We start from the raw sequence: 19,926 nt of genomic DNA on the forward strand, positions 1-19,926 counted from the left end.
TGCTGGTAAAAGGTTGGAGGGAAGATATCAGTAGATCTCTTTTTATATGATTTTATGCATTGTTTGCAGACACCACTGAATTCAGAGGACCAGCCAACATGTTCAAGGGCAGGGCTACAGTCTGCATGTAGACACACTCAAGGAATGGGCAAACAATAGCCTTTCAACATTCAGCAAGGACAAATGCAAAGTCCTGCGGCTAAGGAGGAATAAACAATGCAGGCTGGGGAGCATCTTAAAGTGACCTTCAGGTCTTGGTGGACAGCAAGCCAAATAGGAGCCTGCATTGATACCTGGTAGCAAGGATGGCCAACAGGATTCTGGGCTGCATTAGCAGTAGCACAGCCACTAGATTGAGGGACATATTAATACCAACACTTGTCAAATCACATCTGAACTCCAGTCTTAGATACCACAAGACATCAGTAAACTGGAGTAAGTTCAGTGGAAGGTCACCAAATGACCAGAAGTTGGAGCACTTGTCTTAACAGGAAAAGCTGAGGGAACGAAACTTGCTCATTATGCAGAAGAGATGGCTTTGCAGGGACCTAAAATCAGCCTTCCCAGAGCCAGGAGGAGTCTGTTGAGAAGACAGAATCACAACAGTGCATGGCAGGAGCATGAAAAATAATGGGTAAAAGTTGAAACGAGAGATTCTGACTAGATACAAGGAAAAGCTTTTTCAGCATGAGAAGAACCAAGCAGTGGAATAGGCTGTACAAAGAGGTTGTGAAGTCTCCATCCTAGAGATTTCAAGAAGGAACTCAACAAAGCCCTGAATAACTTAGTTTCATCTCACAGCTGACTCTGCTTTGAGCAGGAGGTTGGACTAGAGACCTCATGAGACCCCTTCCAATGTGAACCTTCCTATGATTCTGTGATCAGTAAAACACACAGAAAATCCCCTTTACAGAAAATCCCCTTTTCCTTCAATGCCATCAACTCCTTGGCAAACTGAGTTCTTGTGACTTACATTGGTATATCCACTATTACTTCCTGAAGAACAGCTTTCACTAGTTACTTTAAGAAAGTTATAAATTGTGACACCCATCTTCTTTTCTCTATCTTCCTTCCTTTACTTCACTAATCAAATCTAATATTAAACATCCACTTCCCTCATCCAACTATTCTACAATTTATCCCTTAATATCTTGTCTCAGTATCTCCTGAACACTTTTCTAACTATCCAAATGACTTTGTATGTATATATGTCTTTCGTAACATAAGCCTGTGTTATTAAATGTGTTATTAAATGCTTCTTGGAAATTTGAACTGAAGGACAGGTATTGTAAAGGCAAAAAAAAAAGCTGAAAGCTGTAAATGAGAAAAAGCACACAGCGCATTTCTTTCACCAGCAGTCAAGTCCTATTCTCACCACCTTGCAAAAATCTAAAGCATCTTCAGCACTGATAAGTTAAGCACTTAATGTTGGCTGTTTCTACTAATTCTTCTTCAAAATGTTACACTGCTACAGATCGAGTCAAGTGTAGCCAATTCCTTCAGAAGAAAGGGCATTCATTGTAGATTTACCGTGAAACATATTATTGAACAAATTTTGGAACTAGCTTCCTTTTTTTTTTCCACCCTTCTGCATGACCTAACACACTGCCATGAAAGCATATTCTTTTCTTAATTATTCTCTTTTTAAATCTTGTGAATACTTGTTGTACTTGACAGATACAGTATCTCAGAGGTAAGAAAAAAGGCACCACATCATCCAAGTCATAAAGAATACTTCCTGCCTAAGTTCTGTCAAAAAAGCACTTTGTAAGCAACTTAATGCGATGTGAATAAAGGACTAGCCATAGCTCCGCAGCTAAAATTTATTTATTTTTTTTATTTAAGACAGAAAACCCATCACTGCTTTCCCAAAAAATGCATTATTTTCCACCAACTTACGGTATAGGGACTACTATGGAATGAGTAGACAGTATAAAGCCTGTTATTTCCCTATTATGCATGAGGAATTGAGATGGAAAATTAACACTGGCTTTTTATTATTATTATTATTTTAAATAATTAGCACATTTCACTGCCATGAAAAAGGTTTGGCACATATGGAGGACAACATGCTGAGAACAGTGTATTAATTCTCTAGTCTCCAGCAATGTGGCAAATAGTCCCTGCTTGCATAATTGCAGTCCAGTAATAGGGACATTTTGCTTACATTAGTGCATATGTGAGTGCTTTTTGTTTCAGAATTATAGAATATGTTCAAAAAAATAGGCCACTGGAAACTTAGAATATTGCAGAAATGATTTGCTGGTCTCTAGAGAAGGCAGAGTCTGCAGTACTTTTACTACTATTAACAAGCCAATTTATGAGGTAGCATATGCCAGCTTTTAAGGATACTTTAAACTAGATACGTGGATAGGGTTAGCAATTACAGCTGAGAGATGAGAGTGGTTCTGAAATATTTACTACACAAACAGCAGTAGCACTATTATACAAGAGACCTGCAATTATGGAAGTGTCATAACAGTATGAATATAGTGACTGGTTGAATAGTGGACAATCACCATTTAAAAGGTGTCAAGTTTATTGTGGTAAATCTTGGACATCGGAGAAAGCTACAGAGAACAATAACTAAAAACACTTGTTTTGGTTTTCAGGCTTATCCTCAGCTGCCCTCCTCCTATGGGGGATTTCAGTATGAATGAACTACAATTTTCATTTTGTTTTTTAATGTTCATGAAGTGTTAGAGCAAAACTGTATTTTTTTTCTAATATTAACTTTAATAGAGTATCATTATGATACCTTGCAAATAAACAGAAATGGTATTTTCACATTTTCAGCTGTGCCAGTGCTTGGTCACCCTCAGTACACCTTCAGTATTTCCTGATATTCAGATGGTACTGTGTTTGTGACCACTGTCTGTCACTGGATACCACTGAAAGGAGCTCAGCTGTCTTCTTAGCCCCCTTCATTAATGTATTTATACACACTGATAAGCCTTCTCTTCTCCAGAAGCAACAGTCCCAGCTCTCTCTACTTTTCCTCACGTGTGATGCTCCAGTACATTAAGCAGCTTGGTGGTTCTTCGCTGGACACTCTCCAGCTGGTTCTCTGGCAGTCGATTCACAGCCTGTACTGTTGCCTGAGGTTACTCTGTCCTAGGTGCAGTACTTTCCATTTGCCTTCACTGAACTTCACAACATTTCTCTTGACCCATTCCTCTTGTTTGTCATAGTCTCTTGCAGTATCAGCCCTCACCTCCAGCACAGTGACCCTTCCTCCCCCATTTGGAACCATTTGCAAACTTACAAACCATGTTTTGTTCCACTGTTCAAAGGATTAATAAGACATGAAATAGTATCGACCCCTAAGGAAAGCAACTCACAACCAGACACCAGTAAGACACAGAGCTGTGGACCACCTCCCTTTAAGTCCAGCTGTCTGTTTAGTTTTTCAGTTACCTTATGGTTCATCCATCCAATTTACATCTATATATTTTGTCTATATGAGTACCAGGAGAAATTACATCAAAGATCTTGCTGAAGTCAAGGTAAACAACATCGACTGCTCTCCTCTCCACAGAGCTGGTCATCTCACCGCAGAAGGCAATCAGATTGGTTGGGCAAAATTAACCCTTGATAATTCCATGCTAGCTCTTCCTAATTATTTTCTTGCTGCTTTGCCATCCATTCACTGGATTTTTCTGTGTACATAAAAGGAACTTTCCTTCTAAGTTTTCCTATTTGTTCTACTTCCTCTTTCTTCTTTTTCTTCTACACAGCTAGAGATGCTCAACATGAAATAAAACATCTGCCTGGAAATAAACTAAAAGCAGGGCTTTTCAGAATTATTCATGGTGTTTCGTGAATAGGTAAAAATAAAGTTAAGTTTTATCTGACTTCCAAAGATGCTGTTACAAAATTAATAGAATAGTGTCTTGAAAGTCAGCTCTGACAATAAGAAGCCTGTTACAGAAGTTGACATTGTTCACCAATACCAGGAGTGAGAACAGCCATTAGTTCCTTAAAAAAAAAAAAAAAATAGGTTTGCAATGACGTGGAGGGGGTTGAGTAGAAGTGAAGAAGAGATCGGATGTAGGGTTTTTTTGCTGTTAATATGCTCAGAATGGCTACAAGTCATATTATTCTGACTTTAGACTTACTGATATCAATTTTTTCACCTACTTTGGGGTACTGTCATTAATTTTTGATGTACTATCAAGGAACAAGGGATAAGGAACTGTTGAGTTTATCAGCAAATGCAGTGCAGGAAAAAGGTTAATAGCCTTTTATTTCTTTCACTGAGTTCCCTTTGGGCATATGGCAACAATTTGTGATTAATCAAATTCTCTCTGTCATGAAAGCCAGTTTCTCCTGTCGCTTGGTATACCTTTCACAGGGCAGCAAAGTGTTTTTTATTAAAAATAAGAAAAACCCCTATAAAACAGATGCAACAGCTAAAAACACTTGTATTTGGTTTTGAAAGTGACAAAACATTAAGTTTATCTTTATCCAATCAGCTAGTAATTCCTAATCTTCTTAGAATTAGCCATTCCTGTGCTGCACTTATCAGCATAAAGGTTCCATCCAAATCAAGTTTTAGGATTCCATACTTCATAAATTACTGCAGAAAACAGATACATTTTCTGATAAATGTAATATCGTATAATTAAATGTATCGTGCTTGTTGTTCTCATTAGAAACTCCAAATTAAATAACAGAGTACGTTGTAGGATTAATCATTTTAGGAAGTCTGACATACAGTGCATCCTCCTAAATCAGCTCATAACTCAAGATACTATTATAACATTTAGCTCTTACCTAAACCTATCACTCACTTTATGTTACTTAGTTAACCTAAAAATAAAATAAATTTTCATTGGATTGGAGTTCTGCAAAAACATTTAGCTACCTGGTTGCCTCCTTTTGTTTGCCTTCCTATAACCTCAGTTGCATGTATGAGTTTAATGGTGTAGGATTGCTCTTAATTTCCTCCTTCTACTTCTTCCCCCCAGGAGGCATCTGCTCTAAAAGCAGCCACTATATCTACCATGTGGATATCCAAATAGCTCTTACTATTTACTATGATTGCTTTTCTTAACTCAAGACAAAAAGCATGGAAACATACATCTGTTCTTGAGTTGTTCAGATCTACAAACGCACACCCTTCCTTTTCTTTTTAAATCAACACCAAAAAATTGTATATTTATATCAATTAAGTTTAGATTCAGAGATTCAACATTTCTGAGATTTAGAAAACAATATGATGCAAGACATCCATAATTTTGAGAATAAAGTTTGAATTAATTCTATATAATTATTACAGATATAGTTATAATCATTTATACTGTACCTGAGCTCCATAAATATATTTATCCAGCATCTTGCCTCCTATTGTTTGCCCCCCAACATCCCACACTTGAAGAGTAACGTTCAAATTTCCTGGAAAAGAAAGTTACACAAATATTGTATAACCTGGAAAATTGAGATAGAAATAAATTAAAGATATATTATCACGGCAGGTAATACACCATAGCATATCAACAGCAATAGCTTTTTATGAGTATAGCAGAAATCGTAACCAAATTTAAAGATAAAAATGACTATCACTTGGAAAAAAAATCACTTGCGTCCAGGTAGTTCATTACAAGGCCATAAAACCATAGCTAAATACTAACTTCCCAATATAGTTACCTCATAGAAAAGAATTAGAATTGCACGAAGTATGAGATTCCTAACTAGAAATTATACAACATACTTTAATAAAGAAATGCCTAAAGCTATGCAGAGAAAGCAAGTTCTATAGAGCAACACTTGGAAATGAAAGTTAATGCAATTAATATCAACCTAACCACACTAGGTAATACTGTGTCCCCTTTCTCTTCCACCTCCAAAATTTCAGAGGAAAATTTAGAAGTGTGGAAAATGCACAGAGTAATTGTATTTTAGTAATGATGCTCTTAGTAGTACCACAAAGAATTATATAGTTGACAAATTAAACTGGAGATGCCGATACAAGTCTACACCGAAGATGCAGACCATGATTATTTCCTCCATCCACCACCCCAAAGCAGGCAACTAAGCCGAATGTGATTTACATAATTTCATCTTCCAAGAATCTACACCAAGAACAGATCTTCCTTTCTACTCTAAACAGTCTTCAGATTCGATATTAAAACTATGTTAAAACTGTTAATGGGCTTTCAAAACATAGTTACAAGAAAAAAAATATGTGTAAATGCAGAATATTTAATATTCTCCAAGTCATACATACCCTGCAAACCCACAGACTAAACATGGGCACAGAGAAATTTGTCACAACACACTTACAGATTTTAAAGTACAATCTGACTCATTTTGCAGTGAAAACTGCAAAACTGTACTGATTACCTGGAAGCACCAAATTAATGCAGTAAGATCTGACTTAAAGTTTTTCTAATCTCCATAAAATCACATTAATGACAACCCTATGTACTCAAAACCAACCATAACTGCCTATGAATTTTATTCCTATATATGTGTGTGTATACACAGAGAGAGAGACAGAGAGACAGAGACAGAGAGAGAGAGAGAGAGAGAGAAATTCCCCATCACAGAACTTGAGTTGAGTGAAAAAGGGTATTTGGGGCTGTTAAGGTATGCTTTTAATTCAGCTATTTTGTGTTATTACCAACCTTATTTTATACAAGGTGATCTGTTCAGCCATCAGTTTAAAACAAACCACCTTAGTTATGCAAGTGAATGCGTTCCTTGGAAATATAGTCACAGAGTGCTGGGATATAAAGAACAAGTTAGAACTATATAGCTGAATACATACTACCTGTGATACTAAATGTAATGCTGTATATTTTTATGATGTATCTTGCTTTTATCTGGTTAAAAGCAGAGATTTCCTAAACGGGTAATTTGGTCTCAAATACGCAGGGATGAACGTGGGACAATCTGGTCAGAGTACTTCTAAATTTTTTCAAACTTTTTTTTTTCAAGTTTTAGCAAACATTAAGATAAAGAAATTCCGAATGTACCTCAGTAAATAAGTCTAACACTCCAGTAAAGGCAACCTTTTATAGAGTAAGAAGTTTGTTTCTTTTGACAGTGCACCTACTGCAATTTATTATTTGATTCTTTTTAAAGCTTAGAGCAGGAGTGACTGCAGACAATGCAGGTAAGAGTCTTCCACAGAGCATCTGTCATGGATAAGCAGGTCTTATCAGCTGGCCCAAAGCTTGAAGTGACCACGCATCCTTAGTGAGTAAACAAAAGAAACATGCTCAAGAAGTCCACAACGCTTAAGTATTCTACCCAAACCTGGTTGCATGCACTCTACTGGAAATTAAGCACATCATTCATACCAGCTATTTAGAAAAAAAGCTTTAGAACCATGACCACTTTCAAACCCAACAACTTTCGGATGCCCGATTTTGTGTTCAAATGCTTTAAATCTAATCTAACTTCATCCTCTCTCTCTCCCCCAAGAGTAGCAACCATGCACAGCAAACTGGGCTTAGTACCTGGATTCGGAGATTATCTGAGAAACTTTATTACAGGACATTAAATTAAATGGTCTGCCTCAACTTAAAAACCTACTATTTACTTTCCTTTACTAACAACAGAAGACTGGAGAAAAAAATATTGGAATGTTCATTTGCATGAAATGGTTCTTTATTAAGACCTCGCTAACTACTGAAATTAATATTGATCGTCCCTTATACAATGTTTTACTTTCCCCTTTCTAAAAAACAGGTCCTGTAGTATTTGCTTTGTGCTCAGATTGATTTTGGGGGAGAAAGAAGGATGTTAAAGTTATTTTGACAGAAGAAAAACATCAGATCATTTGCCTAGCAAATATTCAATTAATAACTATGAGAACAACAGATTAAATTTTCTGCAAAAAGTTTGAAATCTGTTTTATTTTTTTTAATGTATATTTAAAAGGAACATACAAACTGGAGAACAGGAACAAAATAAAAAGAACCTAACAAGGCATAAATTAAGACAGAAACAAAGTTAACACACAATAAAAATAACTGAAGAATCCCGGAGCAATAATAATACACCGAACAAGAAAACAGTAACACTTTTTTACTTTGTTCAAGTACAAAGATAAAATAGCTGAAGCAACACAGTGCAGGTTTCTAGATCACTTTCGGTATGAACTAAAGCCACTGGGCTGATTCAACAGCAACCCTGCAGAGGTACACTTGGTGCATTGGTTAACCTTACTTAAAGTGCTGCACTGTCAAGATGGAGCTAAAAACACGTCTGCCCACTTCTTGCACTGACAACTTAAAAAATCCTTCTCACGGAAGAATCTTGTTTACTGAACTGCACCCACAACCCTCCTAAAAGTTTCTGACTATGGCTCTTAAGGATCTCTATCAGCAGAAGCTCGGACTAACACATACGCTATTTAAGCACTAAAATCTGCACCGTGGTTGCATCCAGACTATACAACATACTGCGTCACAAAATATACTGAAATTGATTTGCATTTGAGAAAAATACTTCAAATAAACTTCATGAAGAGAATTTTCAGCACCTAAATAATGTATCATATTGCACATAACCAAAGATTAATTTAAATCATCAATTAAATAGTAATCAAATAAATAGGAGTCAAATGACTATTTGTATTAACTCATACCGTTTTACCAAGTATTTTCCTCTTTCACTGCAAGACTGCATCAGTTACTGAAAGAACTGGAGATAAATAGACCTTTTATTAAAAATTATAATACCAGTACTTTATTTTACAAGTTAAAATGGACTTTGCATTATTGCATCATTATATAAACTTCTGTGCAATTCTAGAAATCAGTAATTTTAAGTTCTGAAGTGTTTGCTTACATTTAAAGGAGAAAAACGCATTTCAAACACTGTAACATAGGCAATTGTTAACTATTCTACTAAATAAGAGAAATCAGGCCTCTTTTGCCTACAGATATGCAGATTATAAATCCTGTGCAGTGGTATGAATTAGCCTTACAAGTAAACATAGCAGCTCTGCAAACCCAGAACTAATCAAGAAATTAGAAAAATCCATTTACTTAAGTAATGCTTTCCATAGCAGTATTTAGAAATATTACCTCCCCCCTTACTTCCCTCTCACTCCCCCACCAGTCCAGGTTACCTATAAAACACAAAATTTATATCTCCCTACGTACATTCAAAGGCAAAACCTGAATGACAACCTACAGAAAAATGTTTTCTTTTTTTTTTTCTAAATATGAATACATTCCATGTCTGTTAGTATTTTGTTACTGATAAACAAAGAAAAGAGATGCAACGACTTTGTTGTTGTTTTGGTGCTATTTGCATCTTCATTCTGATTTTATGACAGAATAAATTAGAACAAAGTAAATTATTAATGGGTCAACAGTTGATAATTTTCCTGCTCAAGAAGAATATTTAGAATCCCAGTAATGTACTAATAGCTTCTGTATGCTTAGCAGCTGGAAAAAAAAAAACTTGCAAAATACAAGTTCTCAGCATTCACACTGCATGATTTGTGTACACATTCCATTTGCAAGTACTGCTGTATGTAATCTGCATACTGGCATTTTTGAAGGAATGAGCAGGACAATAAGAAAACATTCAGTTGATGATATGCAGAAATAAGCACTGAAGTTTGGTACTATATTGCTCAGCAGATACTGAAGAAGTACAGCAAAGTGGCCAAACCAAGACAGTGCTTACAGGAATATTCTGACTAGACTACTCTGTTTATGCAGAGTAACACATAATCATAAAATTATCATCAATATAATTTTTTCACAAAAATAAGTTCAAGGACCTTCTATTTTCTTATGACATCAGGTTACAGTTGAAATACTAAATATCTGGGTTTGCTTCTCCCACCAACCCGCAATGAAAAAACACAGAACTTGCATCAACTTTATCAAATCTCACTACAACTTTAACCATTAAACATATTTTTTCCAACTTTTATTTCAGAAAACAGGAGGAAATGCTTACATCGAAAAACTTCCATGCTTGGAAACTGAGCAACAAAGCACTCAGTGAAAAGCCTTATTTTACACTTCCAATTGTTCAGAAACAAGCTTCTAGCAGCAACTATTCTTTTTAATTATTTCTCTGCATTTTCCATGCAGTGTGCTGCAACTGGCATCTAAATAGTTTCTTTGCCGTTGTGAAGTGAAACATCTTGAATGCTCAAACTGTATTTTTATGAGTGCCAAGGGACCCTAAATTTTAGTGGTCTATTAAATGCCAGCAATTTCATGCTGCCTTGCATAAAACAGCATTCACATATTAGAGCCCTGCGATTCCATAGCTGCATTATGCTTCTCACACACAACCCAAATACAAGTTGTGTATTTCATTAAAAATATAATAATAATAATAAAACTATTTCTTTCAAAATACATATACATTTTCAACGAATACATTTAAAGTTCTACTTCACTGTTTTATGTTGCACTACTCACATGAACAGCGAGTATGCTCAAACAGAGATAATAAAAATCATGAATACAAATAGCATAGCATTCCTTTTACTTGAATGCAGTGCTTAACTTAAATACTTAAAGATATGTTGCAAATACATAACCCTTTGTCACCTGGAAAGAACATACTAAGCAAATTTTTTCTAAATAGCCTGTTTTACTTTGCCATAAAAAGCACTGTACTAAGCTTATTTAGTATACATTACTCTGAAGACTGTTTCTGGAGTCTTACTGCATCTCAACCTTTCAGCATTAAGAATCTTTATTCTCTTACCTGGCAATATTATCCTTTTCAAGAAGAAGTCCAGTCCTATGGTTTGTTTGTACTGTTTTCCAAAAGTTTCTTGGGCAAAACGTGTGGCTAAGGATGTCTAAAAAAGAACAATATCATATTACGTTGTCATTTTAAACAGCAAAATAAGTTGTATTAAACCAGAAGTACAAAACACAGGTAAACAGTTTAAAGTCAATGTGTGCTGCCAGTGTTCATGAATTTATATTGATAAGCATTCCAGCCAGCTTCAGCTTAGTAACAGCAGGTGGCAATGGCTACTAATGTATGCAGAAATCAGCAAGGCGCGTATTTCCTTTGCATTTCAAAGACACTCTGATATTCATATCACAAAATATTACACAAAATTGAGTAAGGTGCCAACAGCATGCTCAACTTGACACAAATCTAAATGACAGTATCCATACCTGGAAAGCTCACTATTTTAAAAAAGTATTAAATTTCCCAAACAAGGGTCCATCCCTGCTGCATAACACCACAACCCCAGACCAGCCTTCTGTGAGGGAAGGGATATCTGCACAGCACAGTCCCACAGGGGCTCCAAAGTGTGGCAGGATTCCTGCCCCTGTGCATCAAAGCTTCCGGATCAGCAACTACATGCGGTCTAAGATAGGAAGAGAGACTGCACACACTTTTACAGAGAAACGACTAAACTTGGGTTAAGAATGTACATTTACAGAAACATTCCTCTAAAGAGAACTCTGGAATCTTATTTCTTCGATTTATGTTATATGGATTTATTAAATACACTATTGGAATCAGGTTTTGCTACATACTGCTGAAAGGATACCCAGCTTACATAAAGTAATGAAGCAGGGCATTTCTTTTCTTTCACTAGCAATATAAGATTTCTAGACAGACAGAAGCCCCACCATTTAAAAAAAAAAAAAAAAAAAAGAAAGAAAAAAGAGAAACATGCAATTACAAAGAATACACAAGTTCATGCTGTGGAAAAAAAACAAAATGCTATATTAAATATGAATGTCAGGTAGCTAACATACATCCTACATCAAGTTGTGGCACATGCTTAGAAATTTCTTGTTGGTGTGACATCTGAAATATAAGAACAAACTAATAGCAGAAAAATATGCATTTACATGTATGGGGGGAAGACTGAGAGCCTCACAAAAGCCCTGGAACAATAATAAAAAATAGTCATTACAAATAAATAAATAAATGAGCAAGAAGGATTTTTTTTCCTCCAGATTTCAGTTCATCAAGGCCTGAAAAAGCGATTCACATCAACTGTTATTAGTAATTGCTGTTAGAGCACATTTAATTAAAAATGCAATAGCAAAATAGCACCAACAGTTAAAAAAAAAAAAAAGAATCAGCAAGTTCTGTTAATAGAGCTGTTATAACAATTATCTAAATTATATAGCAATATGCCAAGCACACACAGGAAAAAAAAATGGTAACTTACTCTTCTTCTGCAAGAAAACATGACCACAAGAGCTCCAGCATTAAAGCTCTAGCATGAAAAGGCAAACATCTATTGAACTACACAATTACCTGTGAAGTAAATAACAGAAGATATACTGTTTTCTTGGTTCTAATCACATTAAATATGACAGTGATAGGAATATACTTAAGTGGTATTTTGGGATCAGAAGATATGTTCAGGAAGTAATCCAAAAAATCACTTAAAGACTATAGCAGCATTTTCATTTACTTCACTGAACTCAAGCCCACAGAGAATTAAAAATAAATAAGTAAATGGGGAAAGAAAAGAAAAAAAGTAAACTAGAAATAGCACAAGTATGCTTATATATTTATATCACTGTGTAAAGGATAAAGACCACAGAGGATGAATTGTGAAAAGATTCTTCTGCCTACAGCTACGTAACAGTATTACCAACTTCACGCACAAATTAAATTCAATACAAACTTAGACTGTAGTACAAAAAAAAAATCTATATCAAAAATGTCAGTAGGTAGCATTTCAGGATTACAAAGACCTTTTTAATCTTTTAGGACCTTAAAGACGTAGATAAGAATAAGAACACTGCAGAAATAAATACACTATAAGAGACTTCCGGAATTTTTCCCTTTCATAAAAGGAAATCAGTACCAAAGCACAGACGACAATATCATCTGCCTCTATCATAGTGTGCTGTATTCTTCAACATGCTAATTTAGATCCCTATTATATAAGCAACCACTCCCTTCTTGTTTTAAGGGCTTGGTAAATATTAGCTTTATCACTCTGTGACACTCAATATTCCCTGAGGGCTTCTAAGGGTGTTAGTAAAAATAAACAACATCCATTCAATTAACAGCCAGCCCATAAGAGCGGCAAGCAATCAACAGCATGGCAAAGTTCTCTTAAATAGTTTTCTTCTACTGTGCTCTTGAATGCAAAGGAATTTATAGCAGAAAAGTCATTGACTAACTCCTTTTTAATTTTTTTCTAATGAATGTTAGTGCTCACGGAAGGCGTTGGGTTACCAGACTGGAGTTCTCTATTCATTCACAGAAAAACCATTTATCCACAAAATGAGCAACAGTTCAAACTCGTCCACACCAGTCAGAGGAGTTATCTCAATGTATATTCAGGTACCTCTACAATGCAAATACTCCCCTCAGTCCTAAAAATGTTCTCTACTACACTTCCCATGAAATACTCTGCCTAACAGCTTTACCTGTGAAGATATGATGGGGATGAGCTATGTAAAAATACAGTAGAAGTTAAATAATGGTTTGGCAGAACTGTAGCTTTAAAAGGAAATAAAATGATCAGAACACTTTACAAAAATAAATTTGGATTCAGAAGGTTTCAGTCACTAATCTAGAAATTTGGGGACAGCATGCTGTCAAGAAGGCCTTCTTCCTTAACATCTCTGAGACAACCAAGCCATCACCTCTCACAGCAGACTTGCCATGAGACCCAGCTTGGCAGGCTTGCACACTTTTCTTAATACTTCAAACAATCTTCATGTGCTGTTGTGAACAAAAAAGCACTAGTGAAATCTTACAAACACCCCTCTCAGATAATAAAAGTTATCTGGTTCTAACACACAGCAATCAAGGCACGCTAAAAAAAATTACAAATATAAACACACTTGTCTAAGCGTGAAATATAATGGGCTATTTGGGAGGTTCTTCTGGAAATAAACCAAGACACAATTAAACCTTGCAGGTGAGGAGAGACAATTTCTTGTTTGCATTTTTCAGTGCAATCAGCTAACTCTATAAATTGTGCCAACACACCGTTCCTAAATACCTACATAGTGAGAAACTGAAAAAGAAGAAATATTGATGAAATAGTAGCAGACGAGCCAAATAGAACAAGCAATGATAGGCAGCTCCAACTACCCACCCTGCCAAAGGCAATTCTTTTGAGTAGATTCCTATAGAAGAATGCTTTCAGAAATGAAGCCAAAGGGTAGTATCACAGTTGTTAGAAATTAAAACCGAAGCCAAAAGTCAGCAGGATGCAAGCACAGAGTCCTGGAGCCACAAATCTCCATTCACATACCAACTTCACCAACCAATTGAGAAAAATTCACTTTCCAAACAGCAACATCCATCTATTCCTTCCCTCCCTTCTTAAACACGTAGTTCTACTTCTCCAAGCACAGCAACGTTCACATACCATCCCTACTGGCAAGAAGCTTAAGACAAGCTAAGTGAAAAGGTTAGGCCAGCTAACAAAATGCTTCAACTAGCACAGAAGCTCATAATTGTCCAGCACAGAGGACTCCTGACAGAACAGCCTCACTTTGCAGAGCGGGAAGTATTTTGAGGAATACTAACAGAGGAAGCAGTTCTGTCATTTAATGGTCCTTCCACTCTTAATTACTGATGAAACTTTGCTCGATGAAGTAGAGAATACCAAGACTTTCCCGAATTAGATATTTGGGTGTGAAGATAGGCCAATCTGCGTGGGACACTCGATGCAGTTTTCCGTTTGCAAGACTGTGCAGTGGCTACTTCTGGTCAACATTTACCGAGTTTTTGAGCCCAAGAATGACAGTCAGATCCAGAATTAGCACAATATTAAAAAAAATAAATAAATAAAAGTGCCATCCCACCAAATCCTCAAGGGAGTAGGACAACTCTCTGTATTCCAGCCTATGCTTCAACTCCTGCAAGTTCCCACACCGGGCTGAGCATTACCTGCTTTCATCAGCCACTACTAGACGACATGTGGCATTTCTGCTAACATCCTTCAGTTTCCAGTTGCAAGGGACAGCAGGAAGACAGAACCTTGACTGCTTTCCTCCTCCCACACACCTGGTTTTCAGGACCTCCTTGCCTATGAATAGCTCCCAGAGGCCCAAAACATTTTACAACATCAGCAAATAAATCAGTACTGTCATATACTCCCATATCACACCAATCCATGTCCAGCAAGAGTAGAAATATCTGAACAACCACATTCCACCTCCCCATACCCCAATTCATACTTGTATTGCTGGTTTATTTTAATGGAAAATCATTTAGGCTTGGGAAGAGTGGGTTGATTTAAAACCTATATACACAGCCTAATGCATCCATGTTCCTTCTTGTCATCAAAATCAAGGAACTGATTGCTATTAATAATTGATGTTTATTTGTGTTTTTTTTTTAATCAAATTATCCCTACCTCCAATTCCAGATCTGCCTTCAGGTTGATTTTGGTGAACTACACAAACTAGAAAACCATTCTCTTACTGTTACCTTACTCACCAATCCTGCCTTCCTAATTTTTCTTTTCAACAACTTACCATTTCCTTACTCTCTCCATTTTATTCTAATGTGTTTTTTTTTTCAGATTCTACTCTGTCTCACACCACTCTCATTCCTTCTTCCCTTTATAATCTTATCTCCTTCGAGCTTGCTCCAGCCGTGCTTACTCCTTACATTAAAACTCCCAAAGTATCACAACGCTCACTGAAACCACACACACACAAAAAAAAAAAAAAAAAGAGTAGAAAGGACAATATCCCTCCTTTGCCTCACAGACAGGAATTCCTAGCTAGTGGAAACATAAACATTGCCCTTAGCTTAAAACTGATACTGATTTGTTTTAAAACTGCCACCGGAATGTCCACAGAACGTGAATCACACTGCTTCTACACAATGTGCGACACCAGAGGAGGAAAAAGAACACAAGTTTTCACCTTCAGCTCGCTGATGCACAAAAGCATCATTTTTTTTTTTTGCTAGAGAACTGAAGATCAGCCAGCCCCAGATGGCCAAGAGGGAAAAAGTAAAATAACTCTGTTTGAAGGCAGGGGGGCGCAAGCAGTGGGAAAAGGTCAAATCTGAAAATCTCCCACTAAACACATGAGATGTGACATTTCAAAGACATTACATTATTTCCTACACTCCTCCTGTCCAATGATCCCAGTGACAGAGGAAGAGAAAAAACAATGCCTTGTACAGTAAATGTGAGGCTAAGTATGTACAGCATCCAGACCAGCTGTAACACAGTTGTGAGAGGCAGGATATACAGAGTTGGAAACATATAGACATATACACATGCTTCAACAATTAAGCAGTCAATGAAGGAGATGAACCTCAACAATTTGGCCTTCCGAGGTGCTTGAAATGGCACTAGGCACATTTTACCCTTCCATTCCGAGACCAGATCACTTCTTTATTTTACAATATCTTACAATAAATCTATTATTGCAGTGTCTGCTGCTAGGCCATCAGGATGAGTGGAAGAAGCCTCTATTACAGCATCATCTAGGGGGGACAAGAGGAAAAGCAGCCCACCACAATTTAGCTGCTGCTCATGGAAAATAAGCTGCACTTGAAGCACAGGATTCCTACAGCCAGCAGGAGATTCAATGAATGGCAGCTCCTGAGTGAGAGGTAGGAACCAGCAGGAACACACATCAAAACTCAAGAATGCTTGAAAATCCACGTTCGGCGAGAGGTCTTGCTACATGGTGCTGAACAGGAGTAGTGAAAGGATTCCTCAGTTTCAATGGAAAACTCCTGAGGAAAGCTACCAGTGCAACAGCACTCCGGCTGTCAATCCTGGGCATTTATTATGCTCTCCTCACACAGTCACTTGGAATTGTATCTACTGACTCACATGAGCACAACACGACTTCAGGCTGGGTTTAGGTTCATTAAAGACAACATTTCTTTTTGTTTTTTTCACAGCTCTGCATGAGTGAAAATACGTGCATGGTTTTGCTAAGGGCTTCATTCTGTTAGCGGCAGGTGGTTCATTTAAACCACCTCTGTGAGTATTTCTACTTTACATCTGACCTGTGAGGAAGACCTCCTGCCCCTCTTATGAGAAGTTAATGACAGAGATACGACTGTATTCTTCAAGCTAATGACAGAGGTACGACTGTCTAACATGCAAAGGAACGTTTGTGGGTGCATCTCACCAAGGGATTTGGGCCACATATTACAATAGATACGATCACGAGCACTTCACAAACACCGCAAGACGTTTATATACGCTCAGAAACTGTAAGGATGTTTATGCTGACTATGGGAAACAAAAATAAAAGCCACAAACGCTCTAACACAGCCCAGAGGTGCCCTGACACAGTAGCTGGAATAGCCGCAAACTGCCCTGTGCACCGGATTCGCGGGCCGGGCCCCGAGCCCTCAGCCCCCGCAGCCCGCCGGCCACCCCCAGGCCACCTCAGCCCGCTCCCAGCAGCTCCACCGGGACGACCACCCGAGGGGGTCGCGCCGCCCCATGTCGCGACAGCGGCAGGCGATAGGGAAGGCCGGGAGGGGCCCGGGGCGCCGGCGGCGGGGCCGGCACTGACCTTGCCGCAGGTGCCGTCCCCCAGCACCACGAGCTTGAGCTGGCGGTCCGGGCCCTCCTCAGAGTCCGAGTCCGACATGGCCCCCGGCCCCGGCGGGGAGGGCGGGCGGCAGGCGCGGGGCAGGGGAGCAGGAGCCGGCGGCGGCGCGGTCACGGAGCCGCCATCTTCCCTCGGCGCCCCCGCCGTCGCTAAGGGCCGCGCTGGGCGAAACCAACGGGACAGCGGAGGGGAGGGGGGAGAGGGGATTCCGACAGCGAGCCCCGCAGCCGCACTTGGGAGAGGCCGAGGCTCTCTCCCTTTCTCCCCCCCCGCGGCGGGTGGGCGAGTGGTTCGGCCGAGCGCCGAGTGACGCCCGGCGCTGTAACTAAGCAACGAGGGAATGGGCGGGGCCACGGCCAGACACGCCTCGGGGGCGGGGCTAACGGCCCGGCCCGGCCCCGCCTCCCGCCCGGGAGCCTCCTCAGCCGCCTCCCCGCCGCCCGGGGCCCAGGCGGGTGCGCGGGGCCGGGGGCCGGGCTGCGCCGTGGCCGCCCGCTGCCGCCATTTGGCGTGGGTGAAAAACTCCAAAACTCCGTGTTTTTCACCTACCAGCACGGTTTCAACTGTCTTGCACCCAACCGGCAGCACCACCAGTCCAAATCACTACTTCATGTCACTTGTCCCACTGGGATGGCCACCCCATGTCCTGCCAAGGCCTTGCGTACCTTGTTACCCCACAGGCCTCCAGCGAAGGGCATTTTCTGGCCAGTCGCTTTTAAGACTTACAAAAGGAAAATAAAAAATAAGCAAGTCCTTTGGATATTTCCTCTATAAGCACAAAAAACATGGTCTGTGAGCCTTCTTAAAAGAAGGTAATGAATTTTGACAATGGAGCAATGTTTTCATTCTAGCTCAGTCATCTTACGTGGCTAAGGCTCTTTGTTCTTGTTGTTTGGTTGGGCTTTCACACAGCAACAAGGTATATTAATATTTATTTAAAAATGTACTAGCATAGAAAACAAATATGATAGCAAGCATCACACCTATGCCAACCTATTTTCCTCAACTTGCAGTTCAGCCACTCTGGACAGCTGTTTCTGTAACCTCCAAAAGCCACCAAAGACATCACAGTTTCCTTAGGCTACTTACTCAGAACTTTTGTTAACCCTATAGATAAGTGGTAGTAAAACCTTACCCCAACCAAATTTTAAACCATTATTTTGTTATGCACAATGGCCAATGGTTTATAACCTTCTCTTTACAGCAATCCTTCACATATTTGAAAACTGTTAGTATGTCTTCAGTCTTCTTTTCTGTAGACTAAACAACTCCTCTTTTTTCAGTCTTTCCCTGTGTTGTCTTTTCTAGACTTCTGATTATTCTTGTTCTTTTCCTTTGGCCCCTCTCCACTTTCCTTGAGTGTTGTGCCAAAAACTGGATACAGTACTTTGGTTGAGGCCTTATACGTGCTGAGTAGAGTGGAAGTATTACTTCATGTGTCTTACATACGAGACTCCTGTTTATATATCCCAGTATGATGTTTGCTTTCTTCACGGTGTGACATTGCTGACTCATACTGTTTCTGATTTACTGAAAGAAAAAAAAAAAAAGAAAGAAAGAAAGAAAAAAAAAACACACACACACACACACCACAACCTCTGAATCTTCTCCTGTTATCAGAATTTCATACACTTACGGTTTTATTCCTATTTAACTGTGGTGCTTTCTACATGTCCCCATGGAATTTCATCCTATATTTCAGGTTACTTATAAAATTTGTCGATATAATTTTATTCATAGTACTGTTCTCCAAAATGCATGCTGCATCTCCCAACTTGGCTTTATATGTAAATTTAAGAATTGTATTCTTTATTCCAAAGTCATAAAACATGCGATAATGCCAGATCACCACGCTCCCCTACTTGCCATATCCTTCCAGTATGACAAGTGATAACAATTCTTGGTGCAGGCTTTAAGCAAGTTGAACAAAAGAGACAGCATAAGCTGTATAAAGTATAGACGTACTTTAACAAGCTATAAATATTTAATACAGCTTTGTATAACATCTGAATAGAAATAATTCCTGTTTCAATCCCTTTCAGGTTTTGTGTTTGCAATGCATGTCAGAAGTTTTCAATCTTACAAGTACACAGTTTTACTGAATCCTCAGTGGGATCTAGGTTCCTGATGCAAAAAAAAAAAAATTACTCATGTATTCATGCATCTGCAGAATTGAGGCTAAATGCTTTCCCAGTGACATTCTTAAAGAGAGAGAGAGAGAGACTAATTTCTAATGGAAAACCAGACAGACACACATCTATGTCACTTTCTATCTATACTTGAAAACAAATTAAGCGTGTTACTCATCAACTATTTTCCACTTCAGATCATCTTTTGGCCTAATTATACTGCAAGTTATCCTAAGTAAGAACTTAAGCAAGATCAGCACCAGGGCCCAGCTGAATGGCAGCTCTCAGGAGAAGGAGCAATGGGGACAACAAATGTG

General features: G+C 38.5%; 1 protein-coding gene across 11 annotated transcripts in view; it reads right to left on the reverse strand.

Annotated features, from left to right (window-relative positions):
• Nucleotides 1–17,806, reverse strand: part of RAB28 (RAB28, member RAS oncogene family) — a 64,951-nt gene extending 47,145 nt beyond the window's left edge. For 4 of the 11 annotated variants that reach the window (XR_011095846.1, XR_011095847.1, XR_011095848.1 and 1 more), the window contains exons 1-4: nt 17,442–17,804; nt 11,811–11,846; nt 10,696–10,792; nt 5,309–5,397 (exon numbers count right to left, since the gene is read on the reverse strand). Coding sequence is in view for 8 of the 11 variants with exons in the window: in XM_068679928.1 (XP_068536029.1) it covers nt 5,309–5,397; nt 10,696–10,792; nt 11,811–11,846; nt 17,442–17,519 (300 nt within the window). In the remaining 3 variants the exon portion in view is untranslated. Of the gene's footprint in view, nt 1–5,308; nt 5,398–10,695; nt 10,793–11,810; nt 11,847–12,136; nt 12,226–17,441 lie in introns of all 11 variants that reach the window. The other 7 variants (XM_068679930.1, XM_068679926.1, XM_068679933.1 and 4 more) reach the window with 7 other exon arrangements.
• Nucleotides 17,807–19,926: the final 2,120 nt, after the last annotated feature.

The sequence above is a fragment of the Anas acuta genome, chromosome 4 (assembly GCF_963932015.1).
Source record: "Anas acuta chromosome 4, bAnaAcu1.1, whole genome shotgun sequence".
Lineage (NCBI taxonomy): Eukaryota > Metazoa > Chordata > Aves > Anseriformes > Anatidae > Anas > Anas acuta.